The 24,461-nt window shown below is 39.6% G+C and overlaps 1 protein-coding gene across 1 annotated transcript in view; it reads right to left on the bottom strand.

Annotated features, from left to right (window-relative positions):
- The window catches only part of NLRC4 (NLR family CARD domain containing 4), a 35,462-nt gene extending 11,521 nt beyond the window's left edge, over nucleotides 1-23,941 (bottom strand). The window contains exons 1-6 of the mRNA XM_075338132.1: nucleotides 23,686-23,941; nucleotides 17,931-19,844; nucleotides 8,523-8,615; nucleotides 5,188-5,355; nucleotides 2,287-2,379; nucleotides 1,431-1,598 (exon numbers count right to left, since the gene is read on the bottom strand). Of these exons, the coding sequence (XP_075194247.1) occupies nucleotides 1,431-1,598; nucleotides 2,287-2,379; nucleotides 5,188-5,355; nucleotides 8,523-8,615; nucleotides 17,931-19,844; nucleotides 23,686-23,845 (2,596 nt within the window). The 5' untranslated portion in view covers nucleotides 23,846-23,941. The remainder of the gene's footprint in view (nucleotides 1-1,430; nucleotides 1,599-2,286; nucleotides 2,380-5,187; nucleotides 5,356-8,522; nucleotides 8,616-17,930; nucleotides 19,845-23,685) is intronic.
- Between the last annotated feature and the right edge of the window lie 520 nt (nucleotides 23,942-24,461).

Below are 24,461 nucleotides of genomic sequence, written 5' to 3' on the forward strand. Positions count from 1 at the left end.
CCATTTGTTACCATGGCAGTTGGGGGCCTCCTGAATTTTCCCATGGATGTTGATGTCAGTACACTACTCTTAGAAAGACTATGATTTTGCAGCACTGTGTTATTGCACTATATAGACTAAGTGATTATACGATCACAGGTTTAAAGAGCAGCAACCACCAGGATTTTCATATATAAACTAAGCCAGTGCTATACTGGTGATAGGATGCTGATTCTAAACAAACCTTTAGTTGTGAGATCGGATGCATACTTTCTCAAATGCAGGCAAGTAAAGTTTGTGAAATGCTCTGTTATTTAATGAGAGGTGCAATGGAATATCTAGGTGGGTCGGGTTTTGCTAGTTATTCCCGCCCCTGTCTGCCTGCCTGTCCTTCCTCCCCCTGTCTCTGTTATTACAAGGTGAGGAAGGAGGGAGGAAAGACAGTGGGAGGAAGAACAGACAGGCAGACAGGGGCAGGAATAACTAGCAAACCAGACCCACTTATTAGATATTCTGTAGCACCGATCAATCAAATAACAGTGAATTTCACAGACTTTACTTGCCTGTATTTCACAAACTATACATCCAATCACAACTAAATGTATGTTTAGAATCAGCATGATAGCGCCAGTATAGTACTAGCTTTAGTTTAGATATGAAAATCCTGGTGGTTGGTCCTCTTTAAGTCCCCTATGGACCCTTCTTTTCCCTTTTTAAAAATAAAGACATTAAAAAAAAATAATAAATATCACACATTTTGGTATTGTCCCACCCACAAAAGTCCTTTTATGAGAAATATTGTAAAAGCAAAAAAAAACAAATCTGATCAACAAAAGTGCCATTTTCTGGTCACAAGTCCCCACAAAAATGCAATAAAAAGTAAACAAAATATTATGTGGATTTTAAAATTGTATAAAAAAATGTAAGCTTGTTATGCAAAAAGAAAGTTCTCAGCTCAAATAAATAAAAAATAAAAAAAGTTATGTGTTTCAGAAAATGTTGACATTAATCAAATTAAAAAATAATAATAATTAGAATTTTTTAAAAGTGGTTAAGAAATTATGTACTGTACGCTTAGTATTACCATAATCATACTGACATGCAGAATCCAATATATGGCGTAAAAATGAAACCCAAGCATAAATGCCAAAATAGCATTTTTTCACCATTTTACCCCAAACTGATCTTCTTCCGCATTTTGAGTACATTTCATGGTAAAGTTCATACTGACATTTAAGGCTACAACTCTTCAAACACATAAAAAAAAGAAAGAGATGTGAAGAGAAAAAAGAAATTAAAAAAAAAACCTATGGATCTTAGAAGATGGGGAGAGAATAACAAAAGCACAAAGATGAAAATATTTTTATCAGTGAAGACAGGCTAGTTACACATTGTCAATACTGTCAAAAATCACTACACAGAAACTGTAAAAATGTTGTATATACACTCACCTAATTCAGTCAGATCATCATCCGTCATGTACCACCTTCTAAAGCCAAGTTTGGACAGTCTTGGGAGTTCTCCAAGGTGAGTTATCAGTGCACCCAAACCACACTTAACATTTGCACCTCCAGGAAGTAACAGGGTTGTTAGTGATGGCAGATGAGTCAAGGTTTGACCTGTAAAAAGATTTTAAAGGTTAGCATTGCATGCAGACTGATATTAGTTTAAATAGCTTGTTCACTACTTTTACCTTGATGGCTCATCCTTAGGATAAGTCATTAATGTCTGATCGGCCAGGGTCAGACACCCTGCAGCCCCACCGATCAGCTGCTCTCTGTCCCAGCAGCGGCAGCAGGCAGTCGGAAATGCTCAGTACATGCGCTGCTCCATCTTTTGATAGTGGCTGCAGCCAGGTACTGCACATCCACCTCCTATTCTAATCAATAGTAGGCGGATGTGCAGTACCCGGCTGCAGCCGCTATCAGAAGATGGAGCAGCGCTGGAACTGAGCATTTCCAGCCTCCTGCTGCCACCGCCGAGACCAGGAACAGCTGATTGGCGGGAGTGCGAGGTGTTGATCCTGGCCGATTAGATATTGATGACCTATCCTAAGGATAGTATATGGAGAGAAGGTATGCACACCAGTGACTATATAAGGGGAATTCCCCTAATTTCCCTTACATAGTCACTAGTGTGCATACCTTCTCTCCATATAGTGTAGATTTTTTAGGATTTTTGCACCCAGTTCAGACTCAGTATGGTGTTCCAGACGTTATTTTTGATTACTATCCTAAAGATAGGACATCAATGTAAAAGTAGGGGACAACCCCTTTAATCAACAATGCATGTACTCTATATACTTACCAAGAGCTTCCAGTGATAACTCCTCATCATCTTCCAAAACGTTATCAGACAAGTCAAGTATTTCAAGGTTCATGAACTTTGTTAGAATGTTTGCTGCAAAAATATTAGTTAAAAACATACATAGAATCTTAATTATTAGATACAGCACATTATATGTACATCCTATATTGTCACATGTGCTAATCAAACTTATTAATTAGTGATGAAACCACAAGTCAGTATAATTTCATTTACCTTGTGTAATTGGATCATTAGTTCATCATTGATCTTTGGTTGAAGGTGTACCTGAGCCATGATTATTCAGGGGACCTAAGTCCTCTCTACCACATAAGTCAACAATAGCACAAGAAAACCATATGATTGGATTATGTCAATAGGAAATTTTGCATTAGAACCTCAAAGCAATCATTTTATTTCTCTGCACAATAGTCCTAGAAACTAGATATAAGTCATTAAGGCTTTTTGCAGCCTACTGTACATATTCTGTGTACGTTCTTTTGGGGAAGCTAGCTCCATTCTAAGACATGTAATATCACAAGGTGAGATAAAAAGAACTCAATGGCTCTTATTCATCAAAGTGTTTACTCTAAAAATCTTCAGAACTACGGATCTTGGAATTGGTAGAGGTTTCAATGGTCATACCTCAGAAATCGGGACGTTGTCCCCCTATCCTACTGATAGGGGATAACTTGGAAACTTAAGAATACTCCTTTAAGCGTTCTAATAACTTTCTTTCCATATATTTTCCTTCCGTTTATGAGCTTTTATCAGAGTTATGAATTTGCACCAAAACTACGACAAAATCATGGTCTAAATATTGGCATTAGCCTTCTAATAAGTGGTGTAAAGTTAGACAAAAGTATCTAAAAATACACCATATTTAGTTTCCATAGAGTTTACACATTTGAAGACTTTCTCGTCAAAGTTTATGCAAGATAAATATTTGTAAAGATTAGTAAATCTTTCCTTTTGTGTTAAAGAAGCCTATGAAATTGCTTGCAGTTATCAGTGCTATAGTCCAAGTCTTCGGCATCAACTCTTCTATGGTACTTTTGGGCCTAAGTCTGGATACTGAATCTTCATGTTGAACTGAAGCCAGTCTCACACAACAGTTTTTCTCATATATGAAAAATGGTCCATAGTTTCTTCAGTGTGCTGGACCCTTTTTTGGTCCATGCACTAGTTTTTACAATCCTTGTCACATCCATTTTTTTCCATATAAACATTCTGTGTGTTATTCATGTAGCCTTTGACTTGTAGTGGCAAGTTTTAATTTGCAACATGGATCAAGGTAGTGGCACGATTCCACCATTCACGGTATCGAATGAAACATAAGAATGACAGCTTTGCTGCCCTATTGGATGGAGGGCTTGCTGAGCTGTCAGGATTTTGAGTGACAGCTTAATCGTTCAATCTGAGGCAACGGTTTGAGTAGTGTGAATGACAGCTCAGCTGTTCTATTGGTCTGGGTATGTGGGAACTCTTCCAGATGTCATCCGTTCTAGATGAATAGAGGGCTATTTAGCACTTTGTCAAAGGTCAGACCATTGCCAGTTGTAGCTATGCTCAAGTGGTGTGTGTTTGCTTTGTGCACTGAATTGTAATTTGATCTCCGTTGCTGACCTTGGATTTTCCTTTGACTACTCATTTTTCTCAATCCTTTTTTTTCTTGTTCCGTTTCCTTCCAGATAGTTTGACCTCAGACTGTGACCTGACTTTTATTTTGCTTTCTCCTTTTTGTCTACTTTGAGCCCTCTTTGCACTGACCTCTAATATCCTACCTCACGGGAAGACTGTGAGTAGGGACTATTATCACACATAGGACATGTCTCCTTTTTTTGTGTGGAAAATTGGTCAGAGACATGTAAAGAGGCACAATCATTGTTATAGGTTCTGTAATACTAATAGTAATGGATAGCACACCTACCAAAAAACTGACGTGTGAGGCCAAAATAAATGTACAGGTCTACTGTTAACCTGTGTGAAGACACGGCCCTGTTCAATATCTGTCAGAGATTAATGTTCTTAATTTGGCCAGACAAAAGTCTCTTTTGCGTGTTAACTAGTGTTTGTTGAGTCATTTTTTTCCCCAGGACTATTGAAGCCTCCCATTGTCTGAGAATGTGGATTGCTAAATTAATGTAACTTCCATCAGTCTCTCTGTCTACCTAACTCAGATGAGAATTACCTATGCGGATTGAAATGCCACCCAATAAGAGCACAGCCTTGTTCAACTAATCCGGTAAGACCACCTGGGAATGAGTGCCTGGGAGAGATAAAAAGGGACTCTTGGAGTCACCAGGTTGTTCTTTTGCTACATGGCTGTAATCTAGAGGTTTCGATCCCGGTTGGAAGGCCATTACCCAGCCTAGACACTTCGGCGCTGGCTAGAGAATCTGAAACTGGATTACATTGTGCAGGAGCACCGCCAAGGATCCTAAAATGTGGCTGGAAGAAACCCAGTTTGGGGACAATTTCCTTACCTGGCTATGGACTTTGCTGTGCTCTTGACGCTTTCTACACTTTTCACTATCCTATTCTAGGTGGATGACTGCCAAAAGCAGGGTGCTGCTGGTTTGGGGTATGTGGTCGTGGTAGCTCCGAAGGCATGAATATTCTATTCCCTGGTGAGCCAGCGGAAGGGTAAGACTCTGTACCTGTAACATTGTGTGATTTGCATTGTTTTATGTTATATGCCTTTGTGGTGGATCCAATAAAGTCTAATTATTGTGTGTTGTCTGAGTAGTGTTCTGCCCACGGGTAAGGAGTTTGGATGTTCAGCTGGGATGAGCTCTGGTCCATGCAGTCTTTCTAAAGGCGGACAAGAGCACTCACTGACCCCCGTGTCTCCACAACTTGTCCTACCTAGATGGATTGTAAAGTAACATTTGTAGTACTTACAAAGAATATTCAGAGTTTTTGAAGTAAAACAGCAGTTAATAAGATGAAGTTCTTTTATTTTTTCACAGTGTGAAATTGATTTTACTACATGTTCCATGGAACTTCCGATGTTGGGTAGAACGGACAATTTCAAGACTTCTAGATTCTTTAAATGCGAAATACCATTTGCTGTAAATTAGGTTAGAAAAATATATTGGTTCAGTATTATATAATGCGAAAAGAAAAGATAAATATTTGGCTCATACAGCTATAAGTTGTTACTAAGGCTTCTTTTATCACCATATTACACTGTGCAATCTTATACAAAAATGTTTTTGTAATATTAAAATAACAGCAACCTACATTTTAGATCTGTGGTGATCTAACTCTCAGAAGACATAGAGAAAGAGCTACAGCCACTGTTCCCTCTAAGAGACAATTTAGATTTTTCGGACCATAAGACGCACTTTTTTCCCCCCAAATGTTGGGGGAAAGTAGGGGGGTGCGTCTTATGGTCTGAATATAGGGCTGCGGCTGGGAATGATTGTGCTGCGGTGGAGCGGGTCATCTGTGGCACGAGCAGGCTGTAACAGTGCCTGCCGTGACCACGTGGGCCCGTTCATTACATATGCACGCCCATCCTCCCGCCCATCAGCTCTCAGCATTGAAGCCAGCGCTGACAGGTGGGCGGGATGATGGGCGGGGGGTGCGCATATTAAACAGCCGGCCATGATCAGCCCTGGCAACTGCAGCCTGGTGTGATCATGTGCGGCTGTATTCACTGCCCCCCGCGCATCATCATCAGCGCGGGGGGCAGTGAATAAGTACGGTACACTCACCCGTCACCGTTCCCCTGAAGCACCGCGATCTCCTCCTGTCTGACGGCCAGCTGATCTGTGTAGCGAGCGGTGAGCACAAAGATGACGTCATCCCTGTGCGCGCTCCCCACACACATCAGCCGGCAGACAGGAGGACATCGCGATGCTGCAGGGAAATGGCTCCACACAGGTCAGTGCCGGGGGCAGTCAATCAGTATACTCACCCGTCACCGTTCACCTGCAGCACCGTGATCTCCTCCTGTCTGCCGGCCAGCTGATCTGTGTAGCGAGCGGTGAGCACAGTGATGACGTCATCGCTGTGTGCGCCGCTAGTCACGCAGGTCAGCTGACCAGCAGACAGCAGGACGAGCGATGCTGCAGGGAACAGTGACGGCTCCACACAGATCAGCGGCGCTACTGTCGCAACAGACAGGGGGAGGAGCGATGCTGCATGGAGCGAGGAAAGGTGAGTATAAACGTTTATTTCTTTGTGTGATACAGGATACATGTCATATAGCAGGATGGGGCCATATAGCAGAATGGGGCCATATAGCAGCATGGGGCCATATACCAGGATTTATGGGGGTATATAGCAGGATGGATGGGGGTATATAGCAGGATAAGGGCATATAGCAGGATGGGGGTATATAGCAGGATAAGGGCATATACCAGGATGGCAGTATATATCAGGATGGGGAGCATATAGCAGGATGGCAGTATATAGCAGGATGGGGGTATATAGCAGGATGGTGGTATATAGCAGGATGCCAGTATATAGCAGGATAAGAGGATAAGGGCATATACAAGGATGGGGTACATATACAAGGCAGGAGGATCATTACCAGGATGGGGTACCTTAGCAGAGAATTTGGGGACATTACCCCCATAACAGTGTAGGCAGCAGATCCTCGCCCCATAACAGTGTGTCATGACCACATTTTTTACTTAAAATTTTATTTTCTTATTATCCTCCTCTAAAACCAGGGTGCGTCTTATGGTCCGGTGCGTCTTATAGTCAGAAAAATACTGTAAATGATGTGCCGGACTAAATGACCTCCAATCCGCAGCTTGTTTGCTGATCGTTGGCCGTTAGTTTGCTTGTTTACACAGGCAGACCATTATGATGCCCATTGAATGATTTGTAACAGATTGCTGAGAGAACATAGTCTTCCATTATTCTCGACAGGACTTTGTGCTGCTGATAGATCATTTCAACTGATAAATTAGCATTCTGCTCAATAATTGGTTAATCAGCAGTCCAATATGATTGCAAGATTATTGTGAAACAAGTAACCTTAAGAACACAATAATTTTGCCATGTAAATGAATCTTAAAGTGGTTGTCTACCTCTCAATTCATTTATTTTTCTCCCTTAAAATAATAGAACTTATTTATACTCAGCTCCAGTGTCGACGCCTTTCCAGCGGTGTCAGCACTGTCTCTCCCAGGATTGTGTAACTGTGACATCAAGCAATCCCAGTGGCCAATCACAGTTGTTTTACTCTGCCTGCCATCGGATAATAGGCTTACATCTGGAAGAAGTGAGCGCTGTTGCCCTATCTCTTGCTCAAAATTTATGTGATAGGTCCGAAGATGGGGAGAGTGAAGCGGGTGCTGATTGGCTGCTGGGATCCGTTGACGTCCCACAGTTATATGATCCCGGAATAGATTGTCCAGTCACCTTTGGAATGGCGCCAGCATCGGAGATGAGTATAAGTTTTATTATGTTATAAGCGGGAAAAATATGGATTATTTGCCCGATTAGTTGATAACTCCTTTCATCTGAGCAATCTGAAAATGATAGAGTTAAAAAAATCCACACTCTGTGGACTGAAACATCTGTAATTGGCTTTGTTGCTCTCATTTCTTTGTTGTTTCAACTCTCTTCTTTCCAAACTGATTAGCTTAGGGAGAACATTGGCCGCAGCCCAGCAGTAAGGGCCATGTCCCAATTTATTTAATGGGTATGGCTTTCTACTTTTAGTACCTGCTGTGCCTAGTATTGCATCTCAGTTCCATTTACTTGAATGACTCAAAGCAGTGAGGAGCTGTAATAGCATGCACAGCAGCTACTAAAAGTATGGTACTGTGCCTTGTAAATAATGACGGACACAATGCCTTCACCAAAGTGCTGTGCCTTATTCTTATAGCTATTAGCTAAACATAGGCCATCTGGCAGCTATGTCTTTTCAGTTTACACTTTCAGATATTACTATCAGATTCAAAAGAAGAAAAAATATAGTTTTGAGTTAATGTGGACAATTTCATCTCACTAGTTTTTGAATTAGGGAAAATTGCTCTCTAAGAAAAAAATATTATTTTTAGATTCCCTATATGTTTCCCTAGATGTCCCTATATGTACTATATGAGTACAAATCAGATCAAAGGAAAGATGCACCAGAAGTGTGATTTCTCAAGGGGTACAACTATTTAGTGAAGGAGATATGGCAAAAAAGTAAACAGGTCCTCTGGAAAAACATAAACCATGATTATTAAAATAATAACAATATAATTTAGTTAGTTATGGTAAGTACTCACCCAGGATTTCCCCATCTCTTTCACTTATGCTGATGTTGTGCAGAATTAGCTTTTGAATTTCATAAAGCTTCTCTAACCCATCTAACAAGATCTCTAGAATAGAAAAGACACATGTAAACTGTCATGATCCAGGACAGATATTCCCCAATCCAGGACAGATATTCCCCGCTCCAGAGTTTCCCAGACCCGGTCTGGTCATGTCAGGAGTTAACTCCCATTGGACTTGTTCTGGTTTCAGGAGACATTATATCTAGGCGCTGCACCTGCATTCCAGCACTGGTTATAGTTTTGCTCTGCAGCCTGTGACTGGCTCTGGTGAGATTTCCTGTTTGGTCCGACTCCTAGATACCGTGCCCTGACCTGTACCTTCCCCCATTCGTTTGTCTGTCCCAGTCCCTGACTTTCTGCTCCTGTCATTTGTTTACTAATCCCACTTCATCCTCTTCCCATGTTTGTGTCTCCTCACCCTCCGGTCTTGTCTTCTGTTCCCTGTGCCCTTTGTGTTCCCTTTTGCATACCTAATCTCCTGGTATACAACCTCGATTCTGTTTTCTGAATTGATCTTGATTCTCCCTCTGCACTTACTTGACTTCCCGGCCAGACCCTGACTATTTGACTACTCTATTGCCTCCTGGTGGTTCACCTGTGAACTGGATGCTGAAGTTACTCTGCTGTACTTCAGCCTTCCTTCTGTTACAGTGTTACTTTGACTCTCCTTCACTACACTGCTGCCACCTAGTAGGGAATACACTGTACTACTTCTCCTCAGCCCTTTGTACAGTGTGACATATGCTGCAACATTATTTAGTTCATGAGCTTATTTGCAAATATTTTTAATCGCTGTGTTTTCAAGATTTACAAGGGTAGGCATCTTTCATATGTTCGTGAAAAAAAACGCACATGTTGCACAGTCCGTTTTGTCTATCCATGTATACATTTGTGTCATCTGTGTGCTGTCCGTGTGTGCTTGTATAACGTCTGTTTTATCGGTAACGGAAAAAACACATGATACTGAAATGAAATTTTTTTATGTGTAATACATATCCAAAGATAGAAAAATGATATATAGGTAAATGATAGATAGATACATAGATAGACAGATAGATAGCTTGTAAAGCTATTTAACAGAATTAATAAATCATTATAGAAAAAATTATTAACACCAGGGCATGATGCCAGCTTTTACACGTAACAAGTATTGATTTCAGTATCATCCGTTTTTTTCTGTTGTGTGACACCGATGTCCATATTTGATCCATGCTGCCAGAAAAAAAGGACTTGTCAGCATGTGAATGACAAGGACACATGGTTCATGTGAAAACAGGGAGGTGTGAAGATCCTCATTGATTTTAATTAGTATACATGAGAACGTGTCTATGTTATGGTGAAAACGGATACCACATGTACCGGAGACATAGTGTTGTAAAAAAGGCCGTAGATGTAGAACAGAGATAATTGAAAAAATCAGTTCTCAGTCAAAAGCTACTTACCGTATATAGAAAAGGCATTGCTGTCTAAAGGCCCCCCATATGCAGTAAACTAATACTGGGCAGAAAAACCTACAGAGCTAGAAAGAGTTAATAGCTAGAAATTTGAGTAAAAATTATGTCTTTAATAGCATGAAGAGCCCCGGCGAAATGTGCGTCAGGATAATTCCCCTATGGTTACCACGGTCCTAGCACGGAATCTTCAGCCTGGCACTTTGTCCTTTTGGGCTGTCTTTGTGCATTTCACGCAATTGTGGCTGTTATTTCAGCCACCACTGTTTGTTGCACTGATGGGCGAGTGCAATATCTATTAGGCTCTCTATACTTATTTGTGGGGTTGTGCAATATTCTTACTACATAGGATTGGTCATCTGACAATCACATGTTTTTGCGTATCTCTTGCAATCTTGACTATTATCCTAGCCACCTTATATCTTTTTGCACTGATGGGCAAGTGCAATATCCATTAGGTTCTTTGGTATATACCACTTTTTCATGTATATAACTATTTATGGGGTTTTGCAATATCTTCATTATGTGGACTGCTCACTTCCTAATTGTTTAATATAATATTCAATGTTTCTGAATTATATTCTATTACTTGCTTGGGCTGTGCAATAATTATATGTAATTACTCATATTTCATTCATTTCATCCATTTTTTTTTCACTAATTATTTTCTATCTGTTGTATAGACAAATTGATTTCCTGTATATTATTCTATTTTATAATGTGGATGATTCACTATAAACTAATTTTTCTGCACAAATTTTGTATATAATTTTAATCTATGCGAGCGTGCGAGGTTCTGCAGCAAAGTGTGCAGGATTTAAAGATAAGTGTGGCATAGTTTCAACACAATTACATAGTGGTGATAACTGTAATTGTTTAATTTTATTAGGGAATTGTTTGTCTGTGATACTGTTAAAAAAGCAAAAAAAAAAAAAAAAGTTTGTCTTGGGATTTAATCAGTAGCATTAGTCACACCTGTTTCTAGAAGCTTCTCGCAGCTTCTGGAAGTCCTGTAGAACTATATAAACCAGCCAGATCAAGCGAGGTGCTGAGCGTACGAGGTTCTGCAGCAATGTGTGCAGGGTTTAAAGATAAGTGTGGCATAGTTTCAACACAATTACATAGTTTGACACAAGAACATAGTTTGAATTTATCCTTATACGTTTCCCATTTTTTTATTTTTTTTCTTTGTTTTTCTACTTTACTGTTTATCCCCATTTGATAGGTGCTTCATGGACAATGCTACCAGGTGTGTATCTTGTCAGATGTATGCATGCCTTGAGCAGCCGTTTGAGGGTGAATATGTCTGCACTCGATGCAAGCATGTTGCGTGTTTGGAAGCCAAGGTAACTGATCTAAATAAGCAGCTTGCAACACTCAGGGGCATTACAAACCTGGAGAGGAGTTTAGAGCTCACTGAGCTTTCTCTGGCTGGGGCCAGTGATATGGAGGAGGGTGGAGGTGGAGAAGATTAGGACCCAGAGGTAGGTAGTTGGGTAACAGTTAGAAGAAGAGGTAGGGGAAAAAGTGTCAGGGAGCCTAGTCCTGACCTGGCACAACCTAGTAAATATGCCTGTTTGGCTGATATCAGGAATGAAGGGCCAGGACTAGGGTCACTACAGCAGGACGTTGCTCCTAGAAACCAGGAAAACAACTGCTGTAGGAAGGAGGGAAATAGGAGAGCAGCAAATCCCAGACAGATGTTGGTGGTCGGGGACTCTATAATTAGGCGGACAGACAGGGTCATCTGTCGCCGAGACCGTGAATGCCGAACAGTGTGTTGTCTGCCGGGTGCTCGGGTTCGGCATATTGTGGATCGGATAGACAGATTGCTGGGTGGGGCTGGGGAAAACCCAGCGGTCATGGTGCACATTGGTACTAATGACAAAGTTAGAGGCAGGTGGAAGGTCCTTAAAAATGATTACAGGGAACTAGGAGAGAAGCTGAAGTCCAGGACCTCCAAGGTGGTGTTTTCAGAAATACTACCGGTGCCACGAGCGTCACTAGAAAGACATCGGGAGCTTAGGGAGATAAACACGTGGCTTAGAAATTGGTGCAGGAAGGAAGGGTTCGGGTTCATGGAGAACTGGGCTGACTTCTCAGTCGGCTACAGGCTCTACGGTAGGGACGGGCTGCACCTCAATGGGGAAGGTGCAGCTGTGCTGGGGGAGAAAATGGTCAGACGGATGGAGGAGCTTTTAAACTAGGATCTGGGGGGAGGGAGGGTAGTGGAGCAAAAAAGGGGATAGATAGAGCAGATAGAGACAGTGAGATGGTAGGGGTCAATGAAGGATTAGGGGGGGATGGGACATGCAAGGAACATAGGGAGGCTAGGAGTAATAAAGGTGTTAATAGGATTAAATGTCTACTGGCAAATGCAGGAAGTCTTGCAAACAAAATGAATGAATTGGAGACTCTTATGTCAACCATGGATTATGATGTGGTGGGCATTACGGAAACCTGGCTGGATGAAAGCCATGACTGGGTGACAAACATACAGGGTTATAGTACATTTAGGAGGGACAGGAAAGACAAAAAAGGTGGTGGGGTGTGTATATTTATCAAATCTAACCTAAAACCTGTGTTGAATGATGACATTGGGGGGAACTGCAACAATGTAGAGTCAGTATGGGTAAATATACATGGGGAGGAGAATAATGGAAAAATGCTAATTGGAGTTTGCTATAAGCCTCCTAACATACTTGAACAAATAGAGGGTGAAATACTGGAACAAATTGAAAAGGCAGCTAATAATAATAATCGGGTTCTTATTATGGGGGATTTCAACTATCCAGACATACAGTGGGACATAGAATCTTCTGGTTGTGCTAAAAGCTGTAAATTCTTATCTACCATTGAAGACCATTTCCTCTCTCAGATGGTAGATGAACCGACGAGGGGAGATAATTTGCTAGATTTGGTCCTGTCAAATAGACCGGATACAATTTCAGATCTACATGTCCGGGAGCACTTGGGCACCAGCGATCATAATATGGTAAGCTTCAACGTAATATTCAATAGAACATTTCAAAGGGGAAATGCTAAAACCTGGAATTTTAGGAAAGCTGATTTCAACAAATTAAGGGAAGAGCTTAAATGTGTAGATTGGGACAAAATCATGGTAACTGGGGATACTGACCATAAATGGGGAAAGTTTAAGGATATATTGCTAGAGTCCTGTAAAAAACTTATACCCTCTGGTAATAAAACGTCCCGGAATAAAAAGAAACCACTATGGATAAATAAGACTGTACAAAGTATAATAAAACAAAAACAAAGGGCGTTTAAAATCTTGAAGGCTGAGAATACAGAAATAGCATTGCAGGAGTATAAAGATATCAATAGGCAATGCAAAAAAGAAATCAAACAAGCAAAACTAGCTACTGAAACAAAAATCGCCAATGACATTAAAATAAATCCCAAAATCTTTTATAAATACATTAATGCCAAAAGGAAAACAAAGGATAGTATTGGCCCCTTAAAATATAATAACAAGTTAGTTATAGAGGACAAACAAAAGACTGAGATATTAAATAGGCATTTCTCATCTGTGTTCACCAAGGAACTGACTGTACCAGGCATCATTCAACAAGTGAAAAATCAAAGTTCACCACCCGATATAATTAATTTAACACAAGAAGAAGTATGCCTACGTCTGAGTAAATTAAACATTGACAAATCCCCAGGGCCAGATGGCATTCATCCACGAATATTGAGGGAATTGAGCTCCGTAATTGACAGACCGCTGTATCTCATCTTTTTAGACTAGCTTGTAACAGGGTTGGTGCCTCAGGATTGGAGGATTGCTGATGTGGTACCGATATTTAAGAAAGATAAGAGGGTAGATCCAGGCAACTACCGTCCAGTAAGCCTGACATCAGTAGTATGCAAAGTTTTTGAGGGCATTTTAAGGGATGACATGCAAAAAGATGTTGCAGAAAATAATATAATAACTGACAGACAGCATGGATTCATGAAAGATAAGTCGTGTCTAACCAACCTGTTGGGGTTCTATGAGGGGGTAAGTGCAAACCTGGATATTGGTAATGCAGCTGATGTGATTTATTTGGACTTTGCAAAGGCATTTGATACTGTACCACATAATAGGCTTATACTAAAGCTCCAGAAGCAAGGACTGGGGAAACTATATGCAACTGGGTAAGGAATTGGCTAAAAGATAGGAAACAAAGAGTAGTCATAAATGGAACATTCTCTAAATGGGCCATAGTCAGCAGTGGGGTGCCGCAGGGATCTGTGCTAGGACCAATTCTTTTTAATCTCTTTATTAATGACCTTGTGGATGGGATTGATAGTAAAGTGTCAGTCTTTGCTGATGACACCAAACTATGTAGGATATTAAAAACTGACCTTGATAGTATAATATTACAAAAAGATCTGGATAAGATGTCAGAATGGGCAGATACTTGGCAAATGAGATTTAATGTTGATAAATGTAAAGTAATGCACCTAGGACGGAGTAATCCTATAACTGCATATACATTAAATGGAAGTAAACTCGGGACTACAGAACAGGAGAAGGACTTGGGTATTCTCATTACAAATAAGCTGAGCAGCAGCACTCAATGTCAGGCAGCAGCTGCAAAAGCAAACAAGATTCTAGGGTGTATAAAAAGAGAGATTAGATCCCACGATCCCAACGTATTATTACCCCTCTATAAATCACTTGTAAGGCCACATCTGGAATATGGGATCCAGTTTTGGACTCCACATTTTAAAAAGGACATTCAGAAGTTAGAGTCAGTTCAAAGGCAGGCAACTAGACTACTACAAGGAATGGAAGGCCTCCCATATGATGACAGGTTGAAAAAGTTAGATATGTTTAGCTTAGAAAAAAGACGTCTCAGAGGAGATCTCATTTTTATGTATAAATATATGTGTGGTCAATATAAAGGACTGGCACATGACTTATTTCTTCCGAAGACAATACTAAGGACCAGGGGGCACTCACTGCGAGTGGAAGAAAAGTGATTCCGGCAGCTAAATAGGAAAGGGTTCTTTACAGTTAGAGCAGTCTGACTGTGGAATACCCTACCACAAGAGGTAGTAATGGCAGATACTAGAACAGCTTTCAAAAAAGGGCTGGATGATTTCCTCAGTACACACAACATTGTTGGTTATAAATGACTTAGTGACCAAATGTAGAACTGGTGGAGGAAGGTTGAACTAGATGGACCTAGGTCTTTTTTCAACCTTAGTAACTATGTAACTATATGTAACTATGTAACTATATTGCACTAGCCTAAGTAGGTATATTTCAATAATTTATATGAATTGATTTATTTTGCACCTTCCTCTGTACAATAGTGACCCCTAGTGGCTGTCTTTTGAAAACTTGCATATCTCTATATAGTGGCTATTTATTATTTATTATTTATTCTGTAACGCACACGTGTTTCTATAATGGACATTATGAACAGGAAATGTTTTTAGTTTATCCCCTGATTTTTTGTTTAATTTAAAAAAATTATTTCTAATAAAGACATAATTTTTATTCAATTCTCTGGTTAGTAACTCTATCTAGCTCTGTAGGTTTTTCTGGTTAAGGAGTTAGCCATTAGATATTGGCCATTTATCGGTCTCTAATATTGGGCAGAATCAACAATATTGATTGGTATAGGCAACAGTCTAATGTGTACGGCAGCATTGACAAACTGATAGTCAGTAGAGACGTCGATCACGCATGTCCAGTTTTTGTTTGACAATTGTATTGTTCTCCTGAAGATAAGTCACTGGCCAACATGTCACCTGGTCACTTTCTCCTGTATTCTCATTGAGTTCTATATATAGGAGAGTCAGCTGAAATGTCTGATGGCTGAATGATTGGACAAAGAATCATTTGGTGACTGCAAGCTAATGTGTTTAGCGACTTTACACTAAAGATACTTGTAAGAAAAATACAAATGTATGTATGGTTGCTGTTGTATTACCCATCTCTCATGATAGCTTGCCAGACAAAAGTGTTGCTCCTATGCTGTTGGGGAGAAAATTGGAAATGACTATCAGATCCTCATTGCTTGAATTCTCCAATTGTTCAGTGGTAGTTTAAAAACGTATTCTGGGAACTCTTAATTAACTTATTCAACTCTTCTACTATTTTTAAGAAGGGATTTTAAACTCTCTTCTACATGGTAGGTTGGGCTCGAGATGTTATGAGCTGGTATATACTAACTCTTCTACATGGGTCTCACTGACCAGCAAACAGTGGCATGCAAAAGTTTGCGTACTCCTGGTCAAAATTACTGTTATGATGAACAGTTAAGCAAGTTGAAGATTAAATGATCTCTAAAAGGCATAAAGCTAAAGATGACACATTTCCTTTATATTTTAGGCAAAAAAAAATGAATATTTTCATTTTTTACATTTTTAAAATAAAAAAAGGAAAATGGGTTGATGCAAAAGTTTTAGCACCCTGCGTGGTTAGTACCTAGTTGCACCCCCTTTGGCAAGTATCACAGCTTGTAAATACTTTTTGTAACCAGCCAAGAGTCTTTCAATTCTTGTTTGAGGAATTTTCAAGTTTTGCAAGATTCCTGGGTCTTCTTGCATGCACTCCTCCTTTGAGGTCTAGCCACAGATTTTCAATGATGTTTAGATTAGGGGACTGTGGGGGCCATTGTGAAACTTTCAATTTGCTCCTTTTGAGGTCATCTATTGTGGATTTTGATGTGTGCTTAGGATCATTATCCATTTGTAGAAACCATCCTCTTTTCAACTATAGCTTTTTTACAGATGGTGTTATGTTTGCATCAAGAATATGTTGAAATTTCATTGAATCCATTCTTCCCTCTATCCGTAAAATGTTCCCAGTGCTATTGGCTGCAACAGAACCCCAAAGCATGACTGATCCACCCCCATGCCTGATGGTTGGCGATATGTTCTTTTCCTGAAATGCTGTGCTGTTTTTCCTTCACACAAATATTTGATAATTGTGGCCAAGAGTTGTGTTTTAACCTCATTGGTCCACGAGACTTGTTTCCAAAATGCAGTAGGCTTGTTTAGATGCTCTTTTGCATACTTCTGAAGCTGACATTTATGGTGAGGATGCAGGAGAGGTTCTCTTCTGATGACTTTTCCATGAGGGCCAGGTGTCTCTAAACAGTAGAGACAATGTATCACAACTCCAGAGTCTGTTAAATTTTTCTGAAGATCTTTTGCAGTTTAGTGGCGGTTCTGATTTGCCGCTCTAGCAATCCTACGAGCAGCTCTCACAGAAATTTTGCTTGGTCTTCAAGACCGTATGTTGACCTTCACTGTTCCTGTTAACTCTGCCATTTCTTAATTAAATTTTGAACTGAGGAAAGGGCAACTTGAAAACAATTTGCTATCTTCTTATAGCCTTCTCTAACTTTGTGAGCCTCCGCCATTTTCAGAGAGCGAGGCAGCTGCTTAGAAGAACCTAAGACTGATGTTTCTTTGGCACAAGGTTAGAGGAGGCTGGGTTTTTATAAACCTGTGAAGTTTGTATAACTTGGCCTTTCCTAACAATGATAGTGAACAAACAAGCCATAACGCTAACAGGCTAACTAATGTCTGAAACCTAGGTCAAAGTTATTAGAGAACATAAATCTCCAAGGATGTCCATACTTTTACACTGGCCCATTTTCCTGTTTGTAATTTTTAAAATGAAAAACATGAAAATAATTGGGTTTTATTGTCTAAAATACAAAGAAATTGTGTCATCTTTAACTTTGTCTTTGAGTGATCATTTCATCTTCAACTTGCTTAACTGTTCACAATAACAGTAATTTTCCCCAGGGGTGCCAAAACTTTTGCCTGCCACTTTATGGTGGAACCTGGAACTCACTAGTGGTTAAAGTCCATGGCAAAATGAAAAATGTATCAAACAAAAATGTATATAATAAATTACAGTTACACATTTAATATTCACCTTGTCGATGCTCTTTATCCATGTTGGAGATACTTAATGTTTTCATATTTATCATTTTGATAATTTGCGCTTCATCATCTCTGCTAAGTGGAGTGTTATTGATAATAAGCTCCCTCATTCTTTTGCAATTGTCCACAACACGTGTGAGATTCCCAGTAATTCCAGCACTTGAGCTAATATTGAGTCTTAGATGTTTAGCACAACAACATATTTTTCCAAGAAATTTTACATCGTATTTATCCAAACGATCAAATTTCTTTATTGTAACCTCTAAAGTTTGCAGATCTTGATTCCAATCATAAAATAAGTTGACAACTTTTTTAGAAATGTATGTTTGAGGTTGAAGTACTTTTAGATCATTGGAGGATTGAACATTTATGTCTTCTGTATATGTATTACCTTTTTTGCCAAAAAGGTCTAATTTTACCTGATGTAGAGCACTTAGACACCCTGGTAAGTGCTCAAAAAACTCAACATGATGAGAACCCACATTATGCATGCTAATGTGCAATATTTTACCAGCAAAGATGGGCTCAAATTCTTCATTCATCTCCTTCTTGGTTCCACTTTCATGGAAAAGGTTGATTCCAAACTCAACAAAATCAGAGTTGGTTTCACTCATTTCTTTCTCACACACATTTCTAATATGACAAATTACTTTTTGAGTAGCCATTTTTGATGATCCACATGTGTATAATAGTAGGTTTTTGAACCTGTTGGTAACATCATAAGTGTTTTGCAATTTGTTGAGATAACATTCTCCTTCCTTTACTTGGGCAGTTTCATTTGATGATAATAATTGAGATAATCTTCTTCCAGCTGTGTACTCCTGGAATGATGTGTGAAAAAATCTATAACTTGGATTTTGTCTCTGAGCTGAATATTTATTTAACAAGCCTATTTTAAGCAAGATATCCTCTAAGATATTCTTTAACTGCTCTTTTCTAAATTCGTATTTTTGTTCAAAAAGACCTTTGAGAGCTAAATCTCCACACAAGTTGATATTCTCTTCCACAATATTTTCTTGTATATCTCTAATTTTGTTGTGACCTCTGTCAATCATCAAATCATACAATGTACAAAACAGAGATGTTTGAGTGCTCATCTGGAAATCTGTTTCTCCCATCCTAAGGGCACACGCAATCACAAGGAATAACGGCGTTTTCATGAGATTTTGCATAAAATCGGAGGCATCTAACTGAAGCAACAAACCAGCAGCTTCTTCTTCCTGTAAAACATTTTTGATCAAGGTTTGGGCACTTTCAAGTGTGAAGTCACTTGTTTCAACAATCAAAGCACCATATAGTCTCACTTCTCTGAGAGATTCCGTCCTTGTAGATACAATAACTGTACTATTGAATTTATAGTTTTGCTTGATAAGATCGTCTATTTCTTTGCAGCTCTCAGAATTGAATTCATCATAACCATCCAGTAAAAACAAAACCTTTTCTCCAAGTTCAATAATTTTTTGCAAAAATGCATTTTTGCTCCAGTTATGTGTTACTGGAAGAAGTTGGTCACAAAGCGTTTCGTAAAGACCTTTACTCGTATCACGCAAAGTGATGAAAAAAACAAGTTTAAATCCTTGTAAGGCCTGGCACTTTTCAGATGCCCAAAGAACAGCAATTCTTTTTAGCATTGTACTTTTACCCTTCCCAGCTTCTCCTTCAATAATACAAGGGCTCCTGAGTTTATATAACACATCTTCAAATTTAATTTTCTCCTTCCTTCGATTGTATATGTCTTTCTTCCATAGTAAAGGATCTGTAAAAGTTGTTTCTAGATCAAAAATTATGTCAATGCCTGTTTCTTCGCCCAACGGGTAAAAGTTTTGAAAGCATGGATACCGATAAAACCGCTTCAAAATCTTTTCTAGTTCATCAATATCATTTTCCGTAATGCTTGACATAACATCTAAAAAATAAAATATACATCATAGATGACAATATTAATCATAATAAGATATATCAAGTATGAAGTCTTTATTATTGTGCACTGTATGTGTATTTCTAACTCATTTTATTAGAGGGTTTATTATTTAGCAGATAATTTCACAAAAAAGGCTTGTGATAGTAAAATAATGGCTGACACATTCAGTGGCAAATTGCACACTGGCTCTCACTCGTTAAAGGGAACCTGTGAGCAGATTTGGGACCTATATTCTGCGACCACCATCAGTAGGCTCTTATATACAGCATTCTAACATGCTGCATATAAGAGCCCAGGCCGCTGTGTAGAATGTAAAAATCCCTTTATAATACTTACCTAAACGGTCGCTGCGGTGCAGATGGGTCGTATGGGTGTCTCCGTTCTCTGGTGCTGGTGCCTCCTCTTTTGGCAATCTTCATCCTCCTTCTGAAGCATTTGTGCATGACGCGTCCTACGTCATACACACTCGCCGGTCCTGTGCAGGCGCACTACAATACTTTGATCTGCCTTGCTTAGGACCTCAATGCCGGCGAGTGTGGATGACGTAAGACGCGTCATGCACCCTGGCTTCAGAAGAAGGATGACAAAGATGGTCGAAAGAGGAGGTGCCGGCACCGGAGAACGGAGTCGCCCATATGACTCAACTCCAACACAGTGACCGTTTAGGTAAGTATTAGAAAGTGATTTTTACATTCTACACAGCGACCTTGGCTCTTATATACAGCGTGTTAGAATGAGGTATATAAGAACCCGCTGGTGGTCGCCGCAACTTATAGGCCCCAAAACTGGTGACAGGTTCCCTTTAAATTCCCAAATGGTCATAAGACCAGGAAGAGAAAAATCTACAGGCTGGAGTCACACTTGTGAGGGACTCTCACGAGTCTCACATCGCATCACCCGGCACAGCCGCACACTCTCCTGAAAGAAGCAGGTCAGCTGCATGTATTTCTATGCAGCTGCATGCTCGTGTCTGGAGAGTGTCAGGCCGTGCCAGGTGATGCGATGCGAGATTCGCTCGAGTCCCTCGCAAGTGTGACTCCGGCCATACAAACATATTCTGCATTTTCTGCCTGCACTGTAGTACCACTACCATCCTAGTTGCCTATACACCCACATAATTTTGATAGGTGAATTTACACTTCTCTTTTGTGGATGCATTTGCACATTTACCAAAAAAAGAAAAGATAATCAAATCCATTTGAAAACATTTCAAATTATGGTAGGTCAAAATGCTACACTAAAGGCCCTGTCACACACACAGATAAATCTGCAGCAGATCTGTGGTTGCACTGAAATTGTGGGCAATCAGTGCCAGGTTTGTGGCAGTGTACAAATGGAACAATATGACCATGATTTCACTGCAACCACAGATCTGCCAAAGATTTATCTCTGTGTGTGAAAGGGCCTTAAAAGAAATCATTAGATGCAATGTTGCTGTACATCGCCAAAATCTCACTGTCTCAATGTAGCCTTAGCCATACACAGGGTGTTTAATGAATTGTAATCATGCACAAAAGCTCACATAAAGTTAGTAAAAAATGTAGTCCATGTATTTTTTATTTACCTTTTAGGAATTAGAGCATTTAAAAAAAATCTACAAACAATCTTTTGTGTGAATAGGAATTAATATTTTTCTTTTCAACCAAGACAAACATCTGTACCTTTATCCCTGATGAAGCTGCTTTAGGGCTCATGCGCATGTACCTGCTGAATATTCTGCAGCGATTTGACAGCGCATGTGCGCTTCAAATCGCTGCAGAAACACTGCATAATGGATGCAGTTTTTCTTTACAAAAAAAGTCGATTTCATGCGCTATGGCTGCTGCCCCCACCATAGATAGAGTGGGAGCTGCATCCATAGCGCACGGAATAATTGACATGCTTATTTTATGAACGCACGGATTTGGGTCAAAATTTTAGCACCCAAATCGCTGCGTTTATAAAAGCAACGTGCACACGTCTCATGCACAATCTTCATAGATTGTGCAGGGGACGCAGGACACATGCATTTACGCTGCAGTGCTATACGCAGCGTAAATGTATGCAATTACGCAACGTGTGCACGAGCCCTTAAGCTACACGCATCGGGTCAGGTTGTATGTACCTTGTCCACCTTTATCCTGTATGTATTAGCCATGCCATTTATACCCTTTAGGCCATGTGCGCACATTGCGTTCAGTAACTTGCAGAAATGAACGCATCCTTTGGCAGAATTTTTCATTGTCAAATTTGGTTTTGACCACATAAACGCTGGAAATACGCATGCGTTTTTCTGGCATTTTTGCCGCGTTTTACATGCATTTCCAGTGGTTAAAATGGATTGCGTTTTCATTACAAAGACACTACTAATTAAAGTTGGAACATTCAAACACTATGAAAAAAATGGAAAAAAACCAAAAAAAACCCCTTTAAATAATACACTATAATGATAGTTTCCCGAAAATTATAATTGAGAATTAATAATAATGTTCTAAATAAAATAAAATGATTGTTTTACTCTTTATTTGGAGTCGCTCTGGATGTGAGGTCAAAAGGAATCATCTTGACCTCATTATAATGCTAAAAACGCATGTTTTAATTTAGTTAAAAAAGCATGCGTTTTGCATCAAAAAAGCATGTAAAACGCTAGAATTTTGTTATAGGATGTGTTTTGATAATTCTCATTGACTTCAATGTTAGCAAAACGCTGCAAAAATGGCAAAAACAATTGACATGTTACTTCTTCAAACGCAGAGATTTTGACAATTTTTTTACACCAAAAACGCTGCGTTTTTAAAAGCATCATGCACACAAGAAAGCCCTATTTTCCATAGACTTTGCTTGAAAATCAAAACACATGCAATTGTGCATTAAAACGCTGCAGCTCAAAACGCTGCGGAAACGCATGAAAAAACGCAACGTGCGCACATGGCCTTACTGTTTGGAATCCTATAAATACTGTTAGTGAAATAGTCTGTGTTAACTATCCTCTACTCGCTTCTGCATGGGTTATATAGGGGTGGGTCAGGTTGCATGCACCTTATCCACCTCTATTCAATGTGTATTAACCATGCTATTATTATTTCAGTGTGTATTTGATTTTCTATGTGGGTCTTGGTACTTTTTCATGCTTTAGAATTGTATTATTAACTGAATTTGATTACTCTTTGTGAGAAAGAGAAAATATAATTTTTACACACTTAACAAAATAAATTCATCTAATTTAAAGTAAACGTTAATTTTGTATTGAGTGTCAGTGTGAGCTGCTGGCAGTCTTTCAGTGGCTCTCACTGGGGGTAACAACAGCGTAATCAGATGTGGTGTGCACCACAAGGAAAAAAAATGTAAAAACCCTGCCCACCTGCCCCTTGAAGTGATCTGCTTATGGCTGGCTGCATGTGGGCGGAGACCTGAACTGCCCAATAAGGCTGGTTTCACATCTCCGGTATTTTGCCGAAAGACGGATATGGCACAAATGCAGTAGAGTTACATTCATTTACAATGGAAGCGCGACACCATGCGGACACATGCAGTTGTGTATGAAGCATGGTATCGCGCTTCCATTGTAAATGGATGTAATTGTACTGCATTTGTGCTGGATTCGGCTTCTGGGAAAATACCGGATATGTGAAATCAGCCTTAGCGGCTTCCATTGGGGGTCAGGTCAAGTGTGGGACAAAACCGAACTTTATCTAAAATCCGGCTGAACCTGCCGAACCGAACTCCCACTCATCTTTACTTTCTTATTGTTTGAAACTACAAGTTAGAGCATGCTATAAGTGTGAGACCTACAGGTTTGAGATCACTCTTGCATCAACTAAAAAAATCAAACATTGTAAGTACTCACTTGTTCCATAAAGGTCCCGAAAAAGAAATTGATCATATGTTTCAAGAAGCTGGAGAAAACAATTGCAAGATTCTTCACTTTTTTTCAAAACCATTGCAATAAGTATCCTTGCTGCTGTTTGGCTGGTCTTTTCAGCAAGTACACAATCCATCTCTTCCATTGAAAAAACATTTTTCTCAAAAAGCTTTTCCACTAGTTTTGTGGAAGTTGTTATGTTAATTCTTTGAATCAAGTCTGAGAACTTCTTGTGAATAAGTTCCACTTAGAAGGTAGAACAAAACAAAAAGAGCGAATTAATAATAAAACAAATAGAAACAAAAATTAGACTAAAATATATTGCAGTGATAATATAAATAATAAATAATATATTATCAAATACCAGACAAATCAACAATTAAGTTTATTAGCTCAAAATTAACGTTTTCTGCGAATGTAAATATGCAAATAACCTCTTCAAGGAGGAAAAAGACTTAAACTCCAGCGCCACCTATTGGATGCAGCAATCCTAAAATTCAATATCAACCCCCAGTCAGAGGCCTCTCACCTAACCAAATAAGATCTCCTGCTTTGCACGGAGGAGGGGAAAACAACATGAAACACATATTTGCAAATAGAGTTTCTGGAGTGGCTTATTATCCTAAAGGGTGCTTTACACTCTGCAACATCGCTAGTGTTTGCTAGCGATGTCGTGTGCGATTGCACCCGCCCCCGTCGTTGTAACGATATGCGGTGATCGCTGCCGTAGCAAACATTATCGCTACGGCAGCATCACACGC

The sequence above is a fragment of the Anomaloglossus baeobatrachus genome, chromosome 3, assembly GCF_048569485.1.
Source record: "Anomaloglossus baeobatrachus isolate aAnoBae1 chromosome 3, aAnoBae1.hap1, whole genome shotgun sequence".
Taxonomy (NCBI): domain Eukaryota; kingdom Metazoa; phylum Chordata; class Amphibia; order Anura; family Aromobatidae; genus Anomaloglossus; species Anomaloglossus baeobatrachus.